The 22,587-nt window shown below is 41.2% G+C and overlaps 1 protein-coding gene across 3 annotated transcripts in view; it reads right to left on the bottom strand.

Moving 5' to 3' along the window:
* Positions 1 to 22,587, bottom strand: part of smg1 (SMG1 nonsense mediated mRNA decay associated PI3K related kinase) — a 166,013-nt gene that overhangs the window by 127,626 nt on the left and 15,800 nt on the right. The window contains exons 2-4 of one of the 3 annotated variants that reach the window (XM_078559159.1): positions 12,455 to 12,618; positions 9,104 to 9,208; positions 5,639 to 5,791 (exon numbers count right to left, since the gene is read on the bottom strand). In XM_078559159.1, coding sequence (XP_078415285.1) covers positions 5,639 to 5,791; positions 9,104 to 9,146 — 196 coding nt within the window. In that variant the 5' untranslated portion in view covers positions 9,147 to 9,208; positions 12,455 to 12,618. The remainder of the gene's footprint in view (positions 1 to 5,638; positions 5,792 to 9,103; positions 9,209 to 12,454; positions 12,619 to 22,587) is intronic. The other 2 variants (XM_078559158.1, XM_078559160.1) reach the window with 2 other exon arrangements.

Raw genomic sequence — 22,587 nt, forward strand, 5'->3', positions numbered from 1 at the left:
CTTTGCTTTATATATTTTATTTATTTATTTTGTTCATTCATTCACAGGATGTGGGCATCACTAGCCAGCCCAGCAGTTATTGCCCACCCCTAATTGCCTTTGTTCAAAGAGCAGTTAAGAGTCAAGCACATTGCTGTGGGTCTGGAGTCACATGTAGGCCAGGCCAAGTAAGGACGACATATTTCCTTCCCTAAAAGGACGTTAGTGAACTAGATGGGTTTTTCCAACAATTGACAATGGTTTCATGGTCATCATCAGACTCTTAAGTCCAGATCTTCACTGAGTTCAAATTTCACCATCCGCCGTGGTGGGATCCGAACCCAGGCCCCTCACAGCATTACCCTGGGTCTCTGGAATACCACTATGCCGCCACCACCCCACTGCCACCCCCTCCCCACTAATGCTATGGAATTCACTTCAGAATAAAACTGCTTGCTGCAGCCCAAGACTTCTCAACAGCTCAAACAGCTCCAGCACTCTCTAGCAGAATTGTAATCGACCACAATCTGTAACCTCATATCCTGTCATATTTCCACCCCCTACCACTACCAAGTCAGGAGATCAGCACTGGTTCAATGAAGAAAGTGCAGGAGGGCATGCCAGGAGCAACACCAGGCATACCAAAAATGAGATATCAACCTGTTGAAGCTACAACACAGGGCTGCTTGCTTGCATGCTAAACAGCATAAGCAGCAAGTGATAGACAGGGCTAAGTGATTCCACGACCAACAGATCAGATCAGAGCTCTGCATTACTGCCACATCCAGCCATGAATCGGGGTGGACAATACAATAAATCACTGGAGGCTGTGGCTCCACAAATATCCCCATCCTCCATGATGGGGGAGCCCAGCGCGTCAGTGCAAAAGATAACATTTGCTACAATCTTCAGCCAGAAGTGCCGGGTGGATGATCCATCTCGGCCTCCTCCAGAAGTCCCCAGCATCACAGATGCCAGTCTTCAGCCAATCCGATTCACTCCACTTGATATCAAGAAGCAGCTGAAGGCACTGGATACTGCAAAGGCTATGGGACTTGATAATATTCCACCAATAGTACTGAGGGCTTGTACTCCAGAACTTGCCGTGTCCCTAGCCAAGCTGTTCCAGTACAACTACAACACTGGCATCTACCCGGCTATGTGGAAAATTGCCCAGGTATGGCCTGTACAGAAAAAGCAGGACAAATCCAACCCGGCCAATTACCGCCCCATCAGTCTATTCTCCATCATCAGCACTATCAAACGGCACTTGCTTAGCAATAACCTGCTCATTGATGCTCAGTTTGGGTTCTGCCAGGGGCACTCCGCTCCTGACTTCATTACAGCCTTGGTTCAAACACAGACAAAAGAACTGAGCTCTCGAGGTGAGGTGAGATTGACTGCCATTGACATCAAAGCCACCTTTGACAGGTTGTGGCATCAAGGAGCCCGAGCAAATCTAGAGCCAATGGGAATCAGAAGGAAACTCTCAAATGGTTAGTCATACCAAGTAAAAAGGAAGATGGTTATGGTTGTTGGAGGTCAGTCATCTCAGCTCCAGGACATCATTGCAGGAGTCCCTCAGGGTAGTGTCCTAGGCCCATCTTCAGCTGCTTCAATGACCTTCCTTTTATCATAAGGTCAGATGGTGGGGATGTTCGCTGATGATTGCACAGTGTTCAGCACCATTTGTAACTCCTCAGATACTGAGATAAAAGCAAAATATTGCAGATGCTGGAAATCTGAAATAAAAGCAGAAAATGCTGGAAAAACTCAGCAGGTCTGACAGCATTTGTGCAGAGAGAAAAACAAAGTTAACATTTCGAGTCGGTAAGGCCCTTCTTCACAGCTGACAAGAAGTGGAAATGTGATGAAATTTATACTGTTTAAGGGGGGGTGGGGCAGGTAGAGCTGGATAGAAGGCCAGCGATAGGTGGGGACAAAGGAGGGATTGACAAAGATGTCATGAACTAAAGGACAAAAGGATTGTTAATGGTAGTGGACTCGAAACGTTAACTTTGTTTTTCTCTCTCCAGAGATGCTGTCAGACCTGCTGAGTTTTTCCAACATTTTCTGATTTTGTCCTCAGATACTGAAGAAGTCCATGTCCAAACGCAGCAAGACCTGGACAACATCCAGGCTTGGGCTGACAAGCGGCAAGTAATATTCACGCCACACAAGTGCCAGGCAATGATCATCACCCCATAACATTCAATGACAATACCATCACTGAATCCCCCACTATCAACATCCTGGGGGTTAATATTAACCAGAAATATTTATGTAATTAAAGTTTTACATTGTGAAGTGAGGGGAAAATGAGCATTTTTAGATAAATTAGAATAGTTTGAACTTCAAAGAGATGGTAGGATGTTACATCTAGCTAAAAGAAGCTAAGCCAAACAGTGTGTTTATTTTTCCCAAAGGTTACTGATAATATGAGTACTATGAAAGATTTATATGAGAAAAGTAAAGTTGCAAAGACATATTGGAACAATGGAATTTACATTAAAAAGGAGAAACATGTATAAAGGACTTGAGGTTGTGTGTAAGGGAGGATCACTGTCCAGGGTATTGCCTTGCCTGGGTCTGTTAAGCTTCTATTTTGTTTCACTGTTGCCTTAACAGAGGCGTAACTGGGAGCCAGATTAATTAGGGGATCGAGGAGTTATTATAGTAGCAATTTGCAGACCTATGTGCTTAAAATCTTTTCTTCTATTAATAAATGTTTAATTTAGTTTTGTAACAAACCTCAGGTCTCGGTGGACTTATTACTACTGAATTCAAGGCACACATCATGAAATAAAATACAAATTGAGAAACAGTTGTGGCAGCTGTTCCAAGTTTCCCTCTAGGATTTGAGCAGCTCAGCATTCACCATCCGCTGTGCGATAACAGAGATTATATAAACTAGACTTGTATTCTAGCCAGTTAAGGATTAATTTGATTGAAACTTTTAGAAATTTGAGAAGAATTTTATTCATTCATGGGATGTGGATGTCACTGGCTAGGCCCATCCCTAATTGCCCTTAAGGTGGTAGCGAGCTACCTTCTTGAATCGCTGCAGTCCATATGGTGTAGGTGCACCCACAGTGCTGTTAGGGAGGGAGTTCTAGGATTTTGACCCAGTGACAGTGAAGGAACAGTGATATATTTCCAAGTCAGGATTTCCAAGTGAGTAGCTTGGAGGGGAACTTCCAGGTGGTGCTGTTCCCATGTGTCTGCTGCCCTCGCCCTTCTCGATGGTAGTGGTCATGGGTTTGGAAGGTGCTGTCCTTAGCAGTCTTGGTGAGCTCCTGCAGTGTATCTTGTAGATGATACACATTGCTTCCACTGTGTGTCGGTGGAGGGAGTGTATGTTTGTGGGTGGGCTGCCAATCACTTAGGCTTTGTCCTGGATGGTGTCAAACTTCCTGTGTTGTTGGAGCTATGCTCATCCAGATACAAGGCATTTTATAGGGTAGGTAGAGAAACCTTTCTTCACCAGTGGGGCTGAATGAGTCAACAAGGACACATAGCCTTAAAAGAGCCAAGGCATTCAGGAGAGAATTTAGGAAATAGTTCCAGTATCTTATTTCTCCTCACAACCATAATTTCTCATATTTGGTACCATGCTGGCAAATCTATGTTATATGCTTTCTATAACTTTTGATGCCCCTTCTTTAATTGGGTATACACAAGTGCACAAAGTTCAACATATGGTCTAACCAATGCTCTGCATAAATGTATCCTTCATTCGGACACCATGCTGTCTATTTATATAACCCCAATTGCTGTTGGCCTTTTTATGGCTTTAATTACCTGCACTTGTATTTTCAAGGCAAAAGTTACTTGAAAAAGTAATATGCCAAGTAAATAGATAATTAATTTAAAGGGTAACACATGCAGTCCTATTGAACAAAAAGATAAGACAGGGTCATTACTACCTATTAAAGAGCTCCCTAGGCATGTGTGATTTCAGGTGTTCAAGCCCAAATTGGAGCTATTAATAGGAGGCTCTCATTCTGATAGCAGGAATAGCCATCTTTCCAGTTCCTGGATAAACAATCTTAAAAGTTTAACAAAAATTTTTTTGAAAAAGAATTTTTTTTTTAATCCTTTGCTCAATGAAACTGCATTGAAGGTAATCTTTCTACGCAGCCTAATATCCCACTATAAATCCACTGTGAAAAAGCTTATAATGCACTTCCTTAAAAAAATACATTTGAACAGATATTTCAAAATATTATCAGTTGCGATAAAGCAAAAACCTTTGAAGGGCCAGGTAAATTGTTTTTGCCTCTGCTAGTTGGGAGAAAGGTTACAAGTAAGAGCAACCAACTGTCCAGACACTAGATTCTTAAAATTCTCTCAGATTAAAATTTCTCAGTTCCTTTGGCTCCATCGCATCTGTTCTGATGATGCTAATTTCAAAAACAGTTCCTCTGACATGTCCTCCTTCTTCCTTAACCGAGGTTTTCCACACACGGTAGTTGACAGGGCCCTCAACTGTGTCCGGCCCATCTCCCGCACATCCGCCCTCACGCCTTCTCCTCCCTCCCAGAAACATGATAGGGTCCCCCTTGTCCTCACTTATCACCCCACCAGCCTCCGCATTCAAAGGATCATCCTCGCCATTTCCGCCAACTCCAGCATGATGCCACCACCAAACACATCTTCCCTTCACCCCCCCCGGCCGGCATTCCGTAGGGATCGTTCCCTCCATGACACCCTGGTCCACTCCTCCATCACCCCCTATTCCTCAACCCCCACCTACGGCACCTCCCCATGCAAACGCAAAATAGGCAACACCTGCCCCTTCACTTCCTCTCTCCTCACCGTCCAAGGGCCCAAACACTCCTTTCAAGTGAAGCAGCATTTCACTTGCATTTCCCCCAGCTTAGTTTACTGCATTCGTTGCTCCCAATGCGGTTTCCTCTACACTGGAGAGACCAAACGCAGACTGGGTGACCGCTTTGCAGAACACCTTCGGTCTGTCCGCAAGAATGAGCCAGACCTCCCTGTCGCTTGCCATTTTAACACTCCACCCTGCTCTCTTGCCCACATGTCTGTCCTTGGCTTGCTGCATTGTTCCAGTGAAGCTCAACGCAAACTGGAGGAACAGCACCTCACCTTCCGACTAGGCACTTAACAGCCTTCCGGACTGAATATTGAGTTCAACAACTTTAGATCTTGAACTCCCTCCTCCATCCCCACTCCCTTTCTGTTTCTTCCCCCTCCCTTTTGTTTTTTCCAATAATTTATATGGATTTTTCTTTTCCCACCTATTTCCATTATTTTTAAACGTATTCCACCCATGGTTTATTTCACCCCACCCCCACTAGAGCTACCTTGCTCATCCGGCTCTCCAATCTCAATTAGCACATTCGTTTAGATAATATCACCACCTTCAACACCTCTTTGTTCCGTTGTCTGTGACGTCTTTTGGTTATCTGCTCCTATCACTGCTTGCTTGTCCCAACAACCACACCTCCCCCCAACTCCCCCGTAAACCAGCTTATAATTCACCCCTTTCCTATTTCTACTTAGTTCTGTTGAAGGGTCACGAGGACTCGAAACGTCAACTTTGTTCTTCTCTGCTGAGTTTTTCCAGGTATTTCTGTTTTTGTCTTGTATTTCCAGTATCCGCAGTTTTTTGTTTTTATCTTAAAATTCTTACCCTGTGATTTCCTCATCTCCTTTGTGGCTAAAGCACGACTCCCATGCTGAATGTTGCTTACATCCGTGGTCACATTGTTAACCCTCAGCTCTTGCCCCAGCGACTTCCGACCATAAGCATTTTCACCAAGTCCTCCATTGACATCGTATCTGCCTGTAAAAAAAAAATCAAATTTTCTCAGATAACAAAACTTAATTTCAGAAAGCTTTTCTTAGTCATTTTCATGAAAAGTAACAATTATGCTAAATTTTACGGTACACAAGACAGTCCTTCTAAAGTCACTGCTTTTCTAAACCAATAGCTATTATAAATTAACAGACGCCCAATATGTACAGGAAGAGGAAAAGTATACTGCTCAGTTTGGAAGAATGCCAAATCAATGCACGTCTTGCACTAGCTATTGCAGGCAAAACATCTTTAAGTTTACTTTCTAAAGAAACTAACATGTTCTCTCTCTAGAGGGAGTCACAATAAATGCACAAGTTTCAGCTCATAAAAATCGTAAGTACTTAGGACTGGATTTTGCAGTCAGTGGTGAATGGTGCTTGCCGCTAACCTCGAAGGAATTTGCCCATAAAGATCTAAACCTAGCTGTGGCACTCATTTCCCCTCTCTGATGGCAGTTTAAATCTGGCACCACGTCAAGAGATCTCCAGGCATCCGGCATCAGTGATATCAGCAAAGCAAGCAGCCAATGATATTTAAGTATTCTGAGACAGGAAACCAGGAAGTTAAAAGGACTGATTATCCTTCACTTTTAATTTAAATTTTCAAATAGTGAAATAAATAATTGGATTAAGACAAAAACTAAAATAGCATTAAAAACAAAAATATTTTAAATTTATAATAGAGGATTTTGACATTCCACAAATAGAAAATTCACTTTTCAGGGTCCATGAGGGTGTTTAGCAATAGTTATGCACTTCATATGCTGTTAAAAACCCAGTTACCTCATTCAACAAGGTGCAACCTTTAAGGGTTTTTACAGCAAGCCTACAGAATAAAAGCAGAAGTTTGTGTCAATTCATCGGCTGTTTAGGGATTGCACTTGAGAGCACCTCACCTGCATGCCTGCTGGGGGAGCATAAAATCACAACTGCAACTTCTAGATTTCCACATTATTCTGCAAAGAAGCTGTCATTTTCAGCAGAGTAATGATGGCAAACGCCGATACTTTGCTGGCATTATCACCACTAACTCCAGGCCTTTATATATTCCATTCAATCCATTAACTGCTAGCCAATTCACCATTTCTGGTCTGTGACTTGGCATCTTGAAATGAAAACTGTGCCATTAAGGACATATTTGTTGATGACACTGACATTCATCATGCCAGTCCATCTACTGTGGTAATATGTCAAACTGCAGAGTAGTCTTCCATTAAATGAGATTTATTTTCACAGATAGGACTTAATTAGTATAGGAGAGATGGAGGTCAATCCTTACACTTATCAAGTCCAAAAATCCAAATTCAAAAAATTAAATCAAAAATCAGATGTTATTCTATTCAAAAATAATTTGACATGGGGAAATGGGTGTCTTTTACCTTTGACATGTTGTTTCAAATCCACCCTAATCTGATGACTGCAAGTCCTTTTTCTCTGCTGGCTGCGAGGTCATAAATGAGTTTGAACCCAGGCTTTGGGGAACATGGGCAGACAACACTAATATGCTCCTTATAGGCAGTGTCACTCACACAAGCCCAAGAATGGTTGGTGTGGGAAATGAGCTATAGGTGCCACATGGTGAGGGCAGTAGCAGGTGCTCTTCAGGTGATGGGGTTGAAGCACACTTCTGCAGCAGAGTGGAGGGAGCATCTCACTGTGCCATATCTGATCTCAGGGATCCTTGATGCTAGCACCAGATGCCTGAAAAAAATTCTTCCTATCCCCATTGATAATCCTCACATTGATGAGCGCACAAAAAAAATTAAAGAAAGTTAAATAGAAATAACCCATGAGTACATAACAGTACTGGTGCACAGTACTTTCCATTTGAGGCCAGTTGGTGGGGAAGAAAGAAGAGAACAAAGGTGAGAAAGTGAAGGACTTGGAGAAGTGTGTTTTTCCACATTTCACTGGGGTCTGGATTCCGTTCGGATTAATGGGATGAAAATCTTCCACTGTTTGTTAAATGAGTTTGGGTAGTCTCAATCAAGTTTCTAATAGACATGCACCCACTTCACATAATTTTCCTCAACTGGGATTCTTCAGTACTAACACTTTGATGAGCACTCACAAAAAAGGAAAAACTTAGAATTAATCCATTAACAATTTAACTTCTCTGCCAAACAATCATAGTTCAGAAATCTCTGCAATGCCAACACCAATGTTTTAGTCTTTCCAGTGTGAATGGTATGGTAGCCCCAGGAATCCAGTATTTTAAGAGTATTCAACCTTCAGGCTACTTCCCAGCTTCAAACAGAGGAGACATCCATTTTTAAAAAATAAATACTCCAAAAAAGGTCAGCAGCGAAACAGTTGATCTTAAAAATACTGATGCACTTTGGTTTTCATTTTTCCTTAAAAGGAACCAAAGTTTGAACAAAAAGTTCATAATGATCATGAGATAAGCACAATGGAGCATTTATTGATGCACCTCTGAAATGGTGCGCTGTACGTATATTCTTGCATCTTTCCTCATAACTAGAATGTATATTTAAAATAATTGGATGTGAAGTTGTGTGCAAACAGGATAGATTTGAGAGTTGTAAAAACATAAAACTTGCCATATCCAGCAATAGTTACAAGAGTTATAAAGATAACCCTTTATCTATAAAGATATAAAGATAAAGATAAAAAAATCACAATTCTCAGCATCTGTGCCTACTATTAACTGCCAACTATAGGGGGACAGTTAAAACAAAACGGTCACTAAACCCCTCTAATCCTGCTGCCTTCCTGCCATTTCCCTGATATTAGCCTGTTCTCTTGAGCAATGCCCATTGTAGGAAGGCAGTAAGGTCCCCTTTAAAAATGCAGACTGGGGTCCATGAGCTGCAGTTTTAGTTGGAGGCATGATGAGAGGAGCAGTGAAGGACAGATACAAAAAAGGCATTGAAAATAAAACCCGCCAAATGAATCTCTTACAAGAAACAAGCAACTTGGACTCCGGTCAATGACTCAACATATGCTTTAACTGTTCTTGGGTTACAGACTACAAATACACCATACACAAAATAAAATCTACTTTTGAAATATATGTTAGCTCCAGCATTAGCTAAAATAAAAATCACAGAACGATGAAATAACTTGCACTTCTGTAACATAACATTATTTAAGTTACTGCAGTCCTATGCAAGATTGACTGAGTGTTGTTGGATACTTTTGCTCTGGTCCTTTCCTGTATCTGGTCTTCGCCTGGTCCATCTTATTCATACATTAGTATAGGCCAATGTACTGCGGTCTGTTACATTCCCAGTGCTCTTAGTTCAGCTTTTTATGAAATACTAACCTAGTCCCATACCTGACATAAGGAAGGCTCTTACGGCACACTGTCCATTGCTCATTCTCTCCCTTTATAGCAGAATCTCTGCTCTCATTCCCACTTTTACTCTTTCTGACCTCCTTTCTACAGGAAAAGAGAGAAAGGGGCAGAATTTAAAAGCCCCAAGCAATTTCTTCAAACAATTATGACTGTAAGGATAATTAGACTTTAAAGATACAAACAAATGCCCCATTACGCAGCACATTTGGGACCAGTTACCATGCTGAGAGTCATCATGCTAGTTTAGTACAGCATCTGGAGTTCCTCAGGCTAGCACTTACAGTCTGTGTCTCTACATGGTGGTCTTACGTCACTATTCCTTTGTACCTGCTAGTTTAAGCTATGATTAACATTATGCTTGCATGCTTCCAGTTATTCATCTCCATACTTAGTTACCACTGCAGTTTTGGAAAAGCAAACACAACCACAAAAGCGGTTTTAAGTTCCACCTGTGAAAGCAAGCATGCCCAATGGGATTAGCAAATTTCCATTTGTTAAAAAGACAAAGCCACTTCTGCATATTAGGCATAACAATTAAACTGGAAGTGATTATGCTTACTGGGGAGCAGTATTCAGTGAAGTGCATCTCCAAATCTATACAAAACAGTTAGGAATGGTAGTGCCCAAGCAGAGTGACATTAATATGCAAATCCCGCTCTGCATACAATGGGCCTCGTGATACCCTCCATACTGGCAGGGAAGATTGCCATACAACACTCTGCTGCTCACTAAGAAGCTACATAAATAAAGTTTGTACTGTGACAGTTAGCTATGTGAAATCAGAGTATTAGTGTCATTAAGAACCCTTAGCTCATTGGTGTAAGCCAACATGACCTGTGCTTCCAGCCCAAGTAGCAAATGTTGCAAACTTCCTTCCATACATGAATACAGATCAGAGAAAAAGTGCTCAAGAGGCAGCTGATTTAATACTGGAAATAACTGAACTATATCAAGTACACGCACACAATGCTAGAACCTCAACTCTCACCTCTTCTTCCCACCACTCCCCCATCTGTAGAAAGATGTGGCAAGATATTCATCTAATTACACACAAGCAGGTAATTATCTCCTGTTTCAATATTCACCTTCCCCTCACCCCCACCCAACTAACCTAATATTTTCTTTAGCCCAAGGTCACACAATTCAGCATTGTTCAAAGAAAAGCAAAAGCGTAAATTTTCCATTAATGGGTATTAAGAGTAGAAAGGCAGTGGCACAACAAACCTGGTGCTAGCCAATAACATGCTGGTTCAATTCTGCAGGAACTCTTAATGCCAGCCTCAATATTTATTCATCATGAACTCTCAGTCCAGATTGGCTGACCTGCGAAAACTTGCTAGAAAAGCTGAAACTGCCACTTAAAAGGGTTGTTACATTGATGCTCTATAGAGAAAGAACCATAACTGGCCAAAGGTGCAAGCACCTCTATATTCAGTTGAAATTGTCACGGTATAATTAAGAGAAGCAAAAGAGGGTTGCCGGCCCAGGGCGCCGTCCTACAGGAGATGTGCAAGGTGCTTGCAAGGTGGCAGCTAACAGAGCAAACACAGTGGCAAGTACCTACAGGACATGATAGCAGTTGAGGCACAAAAGTTAAGAGGCTACCATGGTGGAGCTAGCCACCATATCAAGTGAAGTATTCAGGCCATGAACAGTTTCTCTCAACCAGTTACATCCTTAATGAGACTGCATGCTAAGGGCTTATAGAACAGCTTTGCCAAGCTTTACATGTACAGCCTACTGCAGAATGGCATAGTTATCACTGCCACTTCAAACTGGAAGGACTGACATATGACCAACAATAACTTGTATTTATATAGCACTTTTAACATAGTAAAATGTGTGAACGTTTTTCACAGGAACATTGTGAAACAAAATTTGACACTAAGCCACATAAGGAGATATTAGGACTGACGACCAGATGCTTGGGCCAAGAGGACAGGATTTAGGATCATTTTAAAGGAGAAAAAGAGAGGCAGAGACGCTTAAGGAGGGAATTCCAGAGCTTTGGGCCTTGGCAGCCACAGGCACAGCCACTAATGGTAGAGTGATTAAAGTGCTCAAGGAACCAGAACTGGAACGCAGTTATTGGGAAGTTGTTCAGTGTGTTTTAGGGAAGGAAACCGGCCATCCTTAATTGGTCTGGCCTTTGTGACTCGAGTCCCACACCAACATAGCTGATGCTTAGCTTCCCTCTGAAGTGACCTAGCAAGTCACTCAGTTGGCCCACTGCTTTCTTCAGGACAAGTAAGGATGAGCAATAATTGCCAGTGGGGCAATTTACTTTTTAATAAACAAACATTTGGGGCTAGAAGCTTTCCAGAAAATGTAACAAAGGTTATAGTAGCATTGTGCAAGTGTCAAATTATTAAAAAGTTCAATAAATTCCATTCTCATAAGAAGAATGTGAACTTTAAGCAGCTAATTTTTGAGCAATACCTGTTCTAGCATGAGCATTTAACCGTAACATGCAAAATACTCAATAACCATAAAGCAACAGCCAAGCAGGTTTTAAAGACTTGCATTTATATGGCGCCTTTCAAAATCACAAGATGCCCCAAGCACTTTACACCAATGAATAACTTAGTCACTGTTATAATGTTGTAATTTGAACAGCAAGCTCCCACAAACAGCAAGGTGATAATGACCAGTTAATCTGCTTTAACGGTGTTGATTTAGTGGTATACATTGGTCAGGGCACCAGGAATAACTTAGATAAAAACAAAAAACTGCGGATGCTGGAAATCCAAAACAAAAACAGAAACAGAAATACCTGGAAAAACTCAGCAGGTCTGGCAGCATCGGCGGAGAAGAGCACAGTTGACTCGAAACGTCAACTGTGCTCTTCTCCGCCGATGCTGCCAGACCTGCTGAGTTTTTCCAGGTATGTTTGTTTCTGTTTTTGACCAGGAATAACTTTTCTTCTTTGAGGTATGCCATGGGCTCTTTACATGCAGCCAAAAGGACATACACAGCCTTAACAACGTCTCATCGGAAAGACAGTACAGCACTCCCTTAGTACTACACTGCAGTTCAGCTTTGATTGTTGTGCTCAAGTCCTGGAGTGGGACTTGAACCCATGACTCAGTGCAACCAACTGAGCCACAGCTGCCACTAAAAAATAGAATGCAGTGTTTCCAAATTCAGAACCTGAATGAATTACTCATTGTGGAACTAAGTACATGTTCACTCACTAGAAGGATCGTGGTGCGTTGGGGATAATACACTCAATCCTAATCTACATTAGACAGAAACTGAAAATCAAATTCAATAATGGTTCAATGTAGGAATGTGGAGTTGAAAATAATTAAGGCTTTAAGCTAGTCTTACCCCCTTCTTCATTTTGAAATCCAGTGAGGATTCGAATATCATCGTGTCTATACCGTGACACACTGGCGGAACTGGTAGAGTGCAATCCGTAAGAGGCAGAATTGCCCCTGTCCCTGGCCAAAGGATACTTTAAATTGTCTTGATCGGCTGTTGCACTGTCAATCCTAAAAAGTGAAACATCATACAATAAAGTAAAAAATACAAATGGTAGTGTAGTGGTTGAGATGCTGAACATACAACCAAGAGGCAGAGAGTTCAAATCCCATCATGGCAAACTCGGAACCTGAATTCAATAAACCTGCCAATTTCTGGGCTAACAACAGAAAATACCCATGAAGGCTGAAAATCCCCAACTATTTCACTAACGCCCTTCATGGAAGGGAGCGTGCCATCCTATTGTCTAGCCTACATGACTACAGTTCCCTATGTGCTTGACTCTATATTTAGATGAGATGCCCAAGGAGAGGGGACAGTTGTTCTGTTCACTCTAGGGTCACTGTGACACGCACTTTGCTCCATTCTAAAAACCCAAATTGTCTGCTAAGGTTTGGTCAACTCTGCTTATCAATCAGAACCAAAAAAGTGCTTACAACCTCACTTGTAACTGCAATTCTTTATTAGTGGTGCAGTCTTGGAAAAATAAAAACACTCTTTGGTAGCTTGTCAGGAAGATATAATAATTTCCATAGTTATTGAAATTTATTGTAAAATTAAGCGTGTGTGTGTGAGAGAGAGAGAGAGAGAGAGAGAGAGAGAGAGGTTTAATTGAATTAGAGGCAGCTGGTATGGGTGCTTTGATGTAAGAGGAGAAGTTAGGTTTGAAATGTTAATTAGGCAAACACGGGGAAGTTTAGAAACGTAGGTGTCAAGGGAACATCTGCATTAAATAAACCACACTAGGCTATTTTCAAAATACGGAGTGAAATGTGTCACATAGCCAGGCGTAGTTTATAAAGTGTGTTCATTTTTCCCAAAGATTACTGGTAAAACTTAGTGCTATAAAAGATTATCAGAAAGCTAAAGTCCAAAGACATAGTGAAACAATGGGAATTTGCATTCAATGGGGAAAATACGTATAAAGGAGAGAAGACTGTTTATAAGGGAGGCAGTTTAAGGTCCAAGTGTGAAAAGCCTGCAGCCTGTATGTACCAAACTGTTGCCTCCAGGGACTGAAGTTAAGAGAACTCACTTTGAATTCGACTGGTTCAGGGTATCATGTTTCCTTGCCAGGGTCTTTTAAAATCGGTGTGTCTTACTGTTGCCTTAACAAATGTGTAACTGGGAGCTAGATTGATTAAGGGATTTGGAAGTTACCATAATAGTAATTTGTAGATCTATGTATTTAAAAGTTATTTCTCTTATTAATAAATATTTAATCTAGTTTTGTAAAACCTATAAGACTTGGTGATCTTATTACTACTGAAGTCAAGGCATGCAAACATACAAACTGCAAGGCTGCTTGTGACAGTTGCTTCAAGATCCCTTTGGGGTTTGAACAACTCAGCATTTACCATCGGCAATGCCATAACAAAACTGGGGGCTCTTTGCAGGATATATTTGAAACTCCCTGACTGGTTTGGGGTTGGTGATTCTTATGGTTATGAGTACGAAAAGCATCTTGAATTTAGGAGTTGGTGAGAGGTTATTTTGTTGAAGTGGTGAGACTGCAACATGGCTTTGGCAATTGCTAAGTCTTGTCTGGGAGTTGAAGTTATAACTTTGGCTGGTTTACAAGAAGTAAAGAAAGATAATTTAACGGAATTGGCAGATAAATTAGAATTAGGATTACCTGCAGGGGTGAGGAAATCAGACATAATTGAAGGTACCCCACAGCATTTGAAACTGGAAGGAATACCTGAGACTGCGTTCTCCAAGGGGTGGTTCATTGGAATGGGCTCAAGTCCGGTTGCAAATGCAAGAAATGAAACTAGAGGCAGCAGAAAACAAAATAGCATATCAAAAGGAACAGACAGAAAGGCAGAACAGAGAAAGAAAACGAAAAAGGGAATTAGAAAGACGCAGGTAAAGAAACAAAAACTTTTTTTTGTCCTGGATTGCACAGGGATGTCGCACTTGAGGTAATAGGGAAAACACAAGCAGTGATTAAGCCGGCACCTTTAGTTCCAATTCCAGCATTTGAAGAACCTTTCACTAGGGTCATGATTAATTGTTTAGGACCCCTCCCTAAGACTAAAAGTGGAAATCAGTACTTAATGACAATAATGGATGCATCTACTAGGTTTCCTGAAGCAATAGCTTTGAGAAACATTACAACAAAGATGATCGTGGAAGAGTCAACTAATTTTTTTTATAAGATATGGTTCACTTAAGGAAATTAAATATGAACCCTGATCTGATTGTATGTCCCAGCTGTTTAAGGAAGCAATGAACGGTTTGGGGATAAAACAATTTAAGTCAACAACTTATCATCCTGAGTCACAAGAGGCTTTGGAAAGATGGCATCAAACTCTAAAAACTATGATGAGAGCGTATAGTCAGGATGATCCATAGGATTGGGTTAGAGGAATTCCATTCTTGTTATTTGCTATCAGGGATGCTCCTAATGCACTGACTGGTTTTAGTCCTTTCAAACTAGTCTATGGTCATGAGGTAAGAGGACCACTGAAATTGATTTATGAGAAATTGGTGGGTCAAAATTCAGAAACTACTCTCCTGGATTATGTATCAAACTTCAGAGAGAGATTAGACAGAGCATGTGAGTTGGCTAAGAAACATTTAAAGATATCACAGCAAGAAAGCACAGAAAGTGAAAACAGACAGGAAAGCTACAACTTGGAACTTCGTTGCTGGAAAGTGCTAGTTCTGTTACCAGTGCTGGGTGATTCATTAAAGGCAAGGTATAATGGGGGCCTTACAGGATTAAAAGATACTGAGTGAAGTAAATTATTTAATAAATATTCCAGATAGAAGAAAGCAGAGGGTGTGTCATGTAAATATGCTTAAAAATAACTTTGACAGGGGAGAGGACCAAAAGGAGGTGTTAGTGGTAGTAGATAATGAGAAAAAAGTAGAAATGCAGGATTCTGAAATTGATTTTCCTCTAATCAAATTGGATAATGAGGGGGTACTTGAAAACTTAAATGTAATATTGAGTTATCTTCCAGACAAGTGTCAAAGTGATTTGGAAAAGCTATTGCAATCGCACAAAGCTATTTGTGGAAATTAGTTGGGGAGGTTAGATTTAGCTATACATAATGTGTCTGTAGAAATTGCATCTTTGGTAAGGCAACATCCTTATAGATTAAATCCGGCAAAATTATCACAAGTACAGAAAGAAATTGACTTCATGCTTCAAAATTATATCATATAGTCTAGTTTCAGTAACTGGAATTCGCCTACTGTACTGGCGCTGAAACCAGATGGGATACAAAGACTGCATGTGGGCTATCAACAGAATGCAATGGCAAATGCAATTCATATCCTATACCACGGTTGGAAGATAGCACCGAAAAAGTTGGAAAATCGAAATGTATCACAAAGATTGACTTGATTACAAGAAGCTAATTTGGTGATGAGCTTGGCTAAAAGTGAATTTGCAAAAGCGTAAGTTACGTGTCTAGGCCATACCATTGGACATGGTACAGTGGCTCAGAGAGATGTGAAAGTCAAGGCTATCGTGGATTTCCCAGTGCCCATGACAAAACAAGAAGTTTTGAGATTTCTGGGCATGAATGGGTTTTACTGGAAATTTGTACTAAATTATAGCAGTGTGGTTGCTCCTGAACTATTAAAAAAGAACAAGAAATTTCAATGGACATAGGAATGTCAAAAGGGATTTGATCATTTGAAAACTGTATTAACTACGCCACCAGTTATGGCACTATCCAATTATGCCAAGCAATTTAAGTCGGCCATTGATGCCCGAGATAAAGGCATTGGGGCCGTATTGTTGCAAGATGACGACACTGGAATTGAAAAGCCAATAGGGTATATTTCACGGAAGTTGAATGTACAACAGAGAAGATATTCAATGATTGAAAAGGAAACTTTGGGTTTGGTGTTAGTGTGGCAACATTTTGAAATTTATGTGGCAAACAATTAGCCAGAAACAATTGTTTATACAGATCACAATCCTTTAAAGTTTCTGGACAAATTTTGAGACAGGAGTACAAGGCTATTTAGATGGAGTTTATTACTACAACCATTTAATCTCCAGATTATACATGTTGCTGAATGAGAAACTCTGATGGCAAATGCTATATCAAGAGTTTGAAGCTTAAAGGGAAAATTGAACATTTAAAATCCTGGACTCTGAACTGGAATGATTTCTATTGATGCGAAGGACTTCTATATATATTAAGTTAATGCATGCATCTGGTAATGTAATAATATAATTATATAGATAAGTATAGGAAATAGTATAAGGCGGGTTAATAAAAATGAAGCTGTCTTTTTAAATTATGACAGTTCATTTTTCAATAAAGAGGGGGGATGTCAGGAAGGTATAATAATTTCCATAATGTTATTGGGATTTATTGTAAAATAGTAATAGTGGGATGTATCTGTGTACGTGAGAGACTTAATTGAATGAGGCAGCTAGTCTGGGTTCTCTGATGTAAGAGAAGTTAGGGTGAAAATGTTAATTAGGTAAACATGGGGAAGTTTAGAAACATAGGCATCAAAGGAACATCTGCATTTTTAAGTAAACCAAACTAGATTGTTTTCAAAAGTGAGTGAAGCGTGTCACCTAGCTAGGTGAAGTTTAGAAAGTGTCCTCTGACACCTTACGTCACATCAACAATTTCCAGATCCCTGGCCCCAACCGCTTCCTCTTCACCATGGATGTCCAATCCCTCTACACCTCCATCCCCCACCAGGATGGTCTGAGGGCCCTTAGCTTCTTCCTCAAACAGAGGCCCGAACAATCCCCATCCACCACTACTCTCATCCATTTGGCTGAACTTGTTCTCACACAGAACAATTTCTCCTTTAACTCCTCTCACTTCCTCCAAATAAAAGGTGTGGCTATGGGTACCCGCATGGGCCCCAGCTATGCCTGTCTCTTTATAGGGTATGTGGAACATTCCTTGTTCCAGTCCTACTCCGGCCCCCTCCCACAACTCTTTCTCCGGTACATCGATGATTACTTCGGTGCTGTATCATGCTCTCGTCGGGACCTAGAAAAATTTATTAATTTTGCTTCCAATCTCCACCCCTCCATCATTTTCACATGGTCCATCTCTGACACTTCCCTTCCCTTCCTTGACCTCTCTGTCTCAATTTCTGATGATAGACTGTCCACCAATATCCATTACAAGCCTACCGACTCCCACAGCTACCTCGACTACAGCTCCTCATACCCCGCTTCCTGCAAGGACTCCATCCCATTCTCTCAGCTCCTTCGCCTCCGTCGCATCTGTTCTGATGATGCTACCTTCAAAAACAGTTCCTCTGACATGTCCTCCTTCCTTAACCGAGGTTTTCCATCCACGGTCATTGACATGTCCCCCAACCGTGTCCGGCTCATCTCCCACACATCCGCCCTCACGCCTTCTCCTCCCTCCCAGAAACATGATAGGGTCCCCCTTGTCCTCCCGTATCACCCCACCAGCCTCTGCATTCAAAGGATCATCCTCCGCCATTTCCGCCAACTCCAGCATGATGCCACCACCAAACACATCTTCCCTTCACCCCACCGGCGGCATTCCGTAGGGATCGTTCCCTCCGGGACACCCTGGTCCATTCCTCCATCACCCCCTACTCCTCAACCCCCAACTATGGCACTTCCCCATGCCCACGCAATAGATGCAACACTTGCCCCTTCACTTCCTCTCTCCTCACCGTCCAAGGGCCCAAACACTCCTTTCAAGTGAAGCAGCATTTCACTTGCATTTCCCCTAACTTAGTCTACTGCATTCGTTGCTCCCAATGCGGTCTCCTCTACATTGGAGAGACCAAACGTAAACTGGGCGACCGCTTTGCAGAACACCTGCGGTCTGTCCGCAAGAAAGACCCAAACCTCCCTGTCGCTTGCCATTTTAACACTCCACCCTGCTCTCTTGCCCACATGTCTGTCCTTGGCTTGCTGCATTGTTCCAGTGAAGCCCAACGCAAACTGGAGGAACAGCACCTCATCTTCTGACTAGGTACTTTACAGCCTTCCGGACTGAATATTGAATTCAACAACTTTAGATCTTGAACTCCCTCCTCCATCCCCACCCCCTTTCCATTTCTTCCCCCTTCCTTTTGTTTTTTCCAATAATTTATATAGATTTTTCTTTTCCCACCTATTTCCATTATTTTTAGTCTTTCCACCCCACCTCCACTAGAGCTGTACCTCGAGTGTCCTGCCATCCATTCTTAATTAGCACATTCGTTTAGATAATATCACCATCTTCAATACCTCTTTGTTCTTTTGTCTGTGACATCTTTTGATTATCTGCTCCTATCACTGCTTGCTTGTCCCTACAACCACACCCTCCTCCCCCACTTCTCTCCCCCCACCTTAAACCAGCTTATATTTCACCCCTCTCCTAATATTACTCAGTTCTGTTGAAGGGTCATGAGGACTCGAAATGTCAACTCTTTTCTTCTCCGCCGATGCTGCCAGACCTGCTGAGTTTTTCCAGGTAATTCTGTTTTTGTTTTAGAAAGTGTGTTTATTTTCCCCAAAGATTACTGGTAAAACCTAGTGCTATGAGAGCTTTTTATCAGGAAGCTAAAGTCCAAAGACAGTGAAACAATGGGAATTTGCATTCAAAGGGGAAAATATGTGTAAAAGGAGAAATGACTGTTTGCAAGGGAGGCAGTTTAAGGTCCAACAAGTGTGAAAAGCCTGCAGCCTGTATGTACCAAACTGCTTCCTACAGGGACAGTTTGAATTCAACTTATTCAGGGTATCTTGTTTCTTTGCCAGGGTCTTTTAAAATCTGTGCGTTTTACTGTTGCCTTAATGAAACTGGGAGTTACATTGATTAGAGAAGTTATCATAGTAGTAATTTGTAGATCTATGTATGCGTTTAAAAAGTTATTTCTCTTATTAATAAATGTTTAATCTAGTTTTGTAAGAAACCTATAAGACTTGGTGGTCTTATTACTACTGAATTAAAGGCACACATTTCAAAATTTATACAAACTGCAAAACAAGCTGTGGCACTTGTTTCAAGTTTCTCTTTGTGATTCAAACAACTCTGCATTTACCATCAGTTGTGCCATAACATAGCCATAGAAAAAGGACAAAATTCCTTTAAAAAGGTTAGTTAAGATGTTGTTAACCATTTTGAAAAGCAGACATAAGTATAACATTAGAGACAGATAGACATGCACATGGGCTCTTTCACTGAACTTCTCCTAGGCTTTAGAAGCACCCATTTAAGCAATGGTAGAGTCAACACTGGACCTTCTCAATTTATAGCATAGCAGCTTTCTCTCCCCAAACTTGAATTGAGCCCACAACTTAAGAATGGCACCCGATCTCAAGGAGGACACAAGAAATGTTTTAAGGATACTCTGAAAGCCTCAGTCAAAAGGGGGCAAGTTGACATTGGTGCATGGGAGGAACTTGCCACTAACTGTATTATGTGGCAGAACCATATCCAACAGGCTGTAACACAGTTCGAAACCGGATAAATTCTGCTGAAAAGTGACAAAAGCGGCAGGGAGAGAGAGCAGAACCCTGGCTTGAGAACCCCCTTCCTCAGAATAATTCTTGTCTTAACTGTCCAAAGACCTGTGGCTCTAGGATAGGCCTGCTAAGCCAACTGAGGGCACAAATCATGAAGCCTGGCAAACATCATCCTCGTTTCGAGGGACTAATGACAATGACAGCAACCCATGAAAGAACAACTAATCACAAATGAGCAGATCGAGAACTTGTCAATGAGATCACAAGTGGGATCAAAAACTACCAACCAAGGAGGTACCCAACAGCAAGGAGCAAAATCAAAAACAATTAACTCTCTCCAAAAATGCTGAAAATCCCTCAGCTGCCATTTTGTTTTTTTTCATGGCATTGGAAATAAGGATAGCCAAAATTTATTTATATACCTACTTGTACAGTAGTATGTGTACTTTAAATATTCCAACAATAGTTACTGCCTGTGATTCTGAGGAGTGTAGGACTTGAGCGTGAAGTTTCCCATAATCATCATTGCATCAATTTCATCAAGACATTGATCAGGTTAGCAAATTACCACTCCCAGAAATGCAAGTACATTTATACTTCCCAGAACTATATTTCAAACAGGAAGTCTCGCCATTTACCATATGCACCAAGGCTTGCTGTTTGTAGGAGCATAAGAAATAGGAATGGCCATTTGGCCCACTCGAGCATGCTCCGCCATTCAACTAGATCATGGCTGATCTTCAACCTCAACGCCATTTTCCACATTATCTCCATAATCTTGCATATCTTTAATATCTAGAAATCTATCGATGTGTGTCTTGAATATAATCAATGACTGACCCTTCACAGCCCTCTTGGGCAGAGAATTCCAAAGATTCACCATCCTCAGTGAAGACATTCCTCCTCATCTCAGTCTTAAATGGCCTATCTCTATTCTGAGACTTGTGTCCCCTGGTTTTAGACCACCTAGCCAGGGTAAACATCTTTCCTGCATCTGCCATATCGAACCCTGTAAGAATTTTGTATGCTTCAATGAGATCACCTCTCATTTTTCCAAACGCTATATAAGTGAAGGGACTGTTTAGGTTTCAAAGGGATGATAGGATGTTTACCATTAACAAGATCAGCAAGGCCAAGCAGTATGTTTATTTCTCCCAAAGGTACTGACCATATTGACATGAAAGATTTTTATATTAAGGGAAAAGTGCATTTCCAAAGACACGTCGAACAATGGAATTTACAGATTAGAGAGAAAGAAAACATATATAAAGAGGGATGGAAGACTATGTAGGGGTGGGGTCATGTAAGATCTAATAGGGCCATGTAAAACAGCCTTGGGGAAGCCTCCAGCCACTTTTGCAGAAGTCTGTACCCAGTAATCAAAGCTGGAGGAAAGCCTTTGGAATTCCAGTATCGAATGGGTACTGTGGTGAACTTTCTGGATTGCCTATTTATGTTTAAAATCTATTTTGGACTGTTACCTTAAAGAGGGTGTGTAGTTGGGAGTCAGGTAATTTGGGATTTTGGGATTTGTTATAGTATTAAGTAACTGTAATCTTATGTGCTTGAAATATTTTCTTTTGTTAATAAATGTTTTAATTTAGTTTTTAAAATCTCTAAAGGTGTTAGTGGACTCATTACTTCTGAATTCAGTGCACAAAACTTCTCATAAATACAAATTGCAAAACCGTGGTGATAACGGGGCCAGGTTTCTCTTGTGGATTTGGTCCGCCTGGCACACATCATCTGCCGCGTCATGACAGCAAAATGAACAGTAGGTCGAGGTGGAGAAAAACTTCTTGCAGGTGGTGTGGCAGTGACCTAAAACACTGCCTCAACATACTCATTCTAGGCCTTGCCCTTGGTTACTGAAGTGCTGATCATTTAGTGTCTCTTTCCCCCCCCAACTCTCCTCCCAATGAGACCCTTCTTCAAGGCCTACGTGACCAAAAAAGAGGCATCAGTGGCATAAAACAAGAGGCCCACAAAGATACAAGAAAATTGTTGATTGTGGTGGTGCAAACTTCTACTTGGAGAATTAAGCAGCCCCACCCTTTTCTAAATGAGTTACCGGGTTTGCTGCTTTCTTTCCCACCCCAAACCCTTGCTGAGATTATTTACTAGTCTATTAGCTGTAAAGTCCTGCTTCCAAAGCCTAGGCTGCCTCCCTTAGTGTCTGTGCACAGCTCTCCAAGGGGGGAAAAAACTTCCAATTGACTTATTAAGCACCTGTTACCCAACTTTGAATTCACAACTTATCATGTAGTCCCCAGAATCTAAATGCTTTGAGATTTTACTTCAAAAAGACATCTTAACACTACTCATCAGTCTTTTCTGAGAACAATTGATTAGGAAATTGTGAAACAGGACAGCCACCAAATGCTTGCAGCAACATGACAATCTATATAGGTGGCAAAAAGTGGTTTCCACATGTGGTATTAGGAAGTTTAAAAATAAAATATTCATTTCAGGAGCACCTACTTGTAAAATGTTGTGGTCCACCTTGTGCATTTAATATATAATGTATTACATCTGCTCATATTTCCTG

The sequence above is a fragment of the Cetorhinus maximus genome, chromosome 15 (assembly GCF_964194155.1).
Source record: "Cetorhinus maximus chromosome 15, sCetMax3.hap1.1, whole genome shotgun sequence".
NCBI classification, from domain to species: domain Eukaryota; kingdom Metazoa; phylum Chordata; class Chondrichthyes; order Lamniformes; family Cetorhinidae; genus Cetorhinus; species Cetorhinus maximus.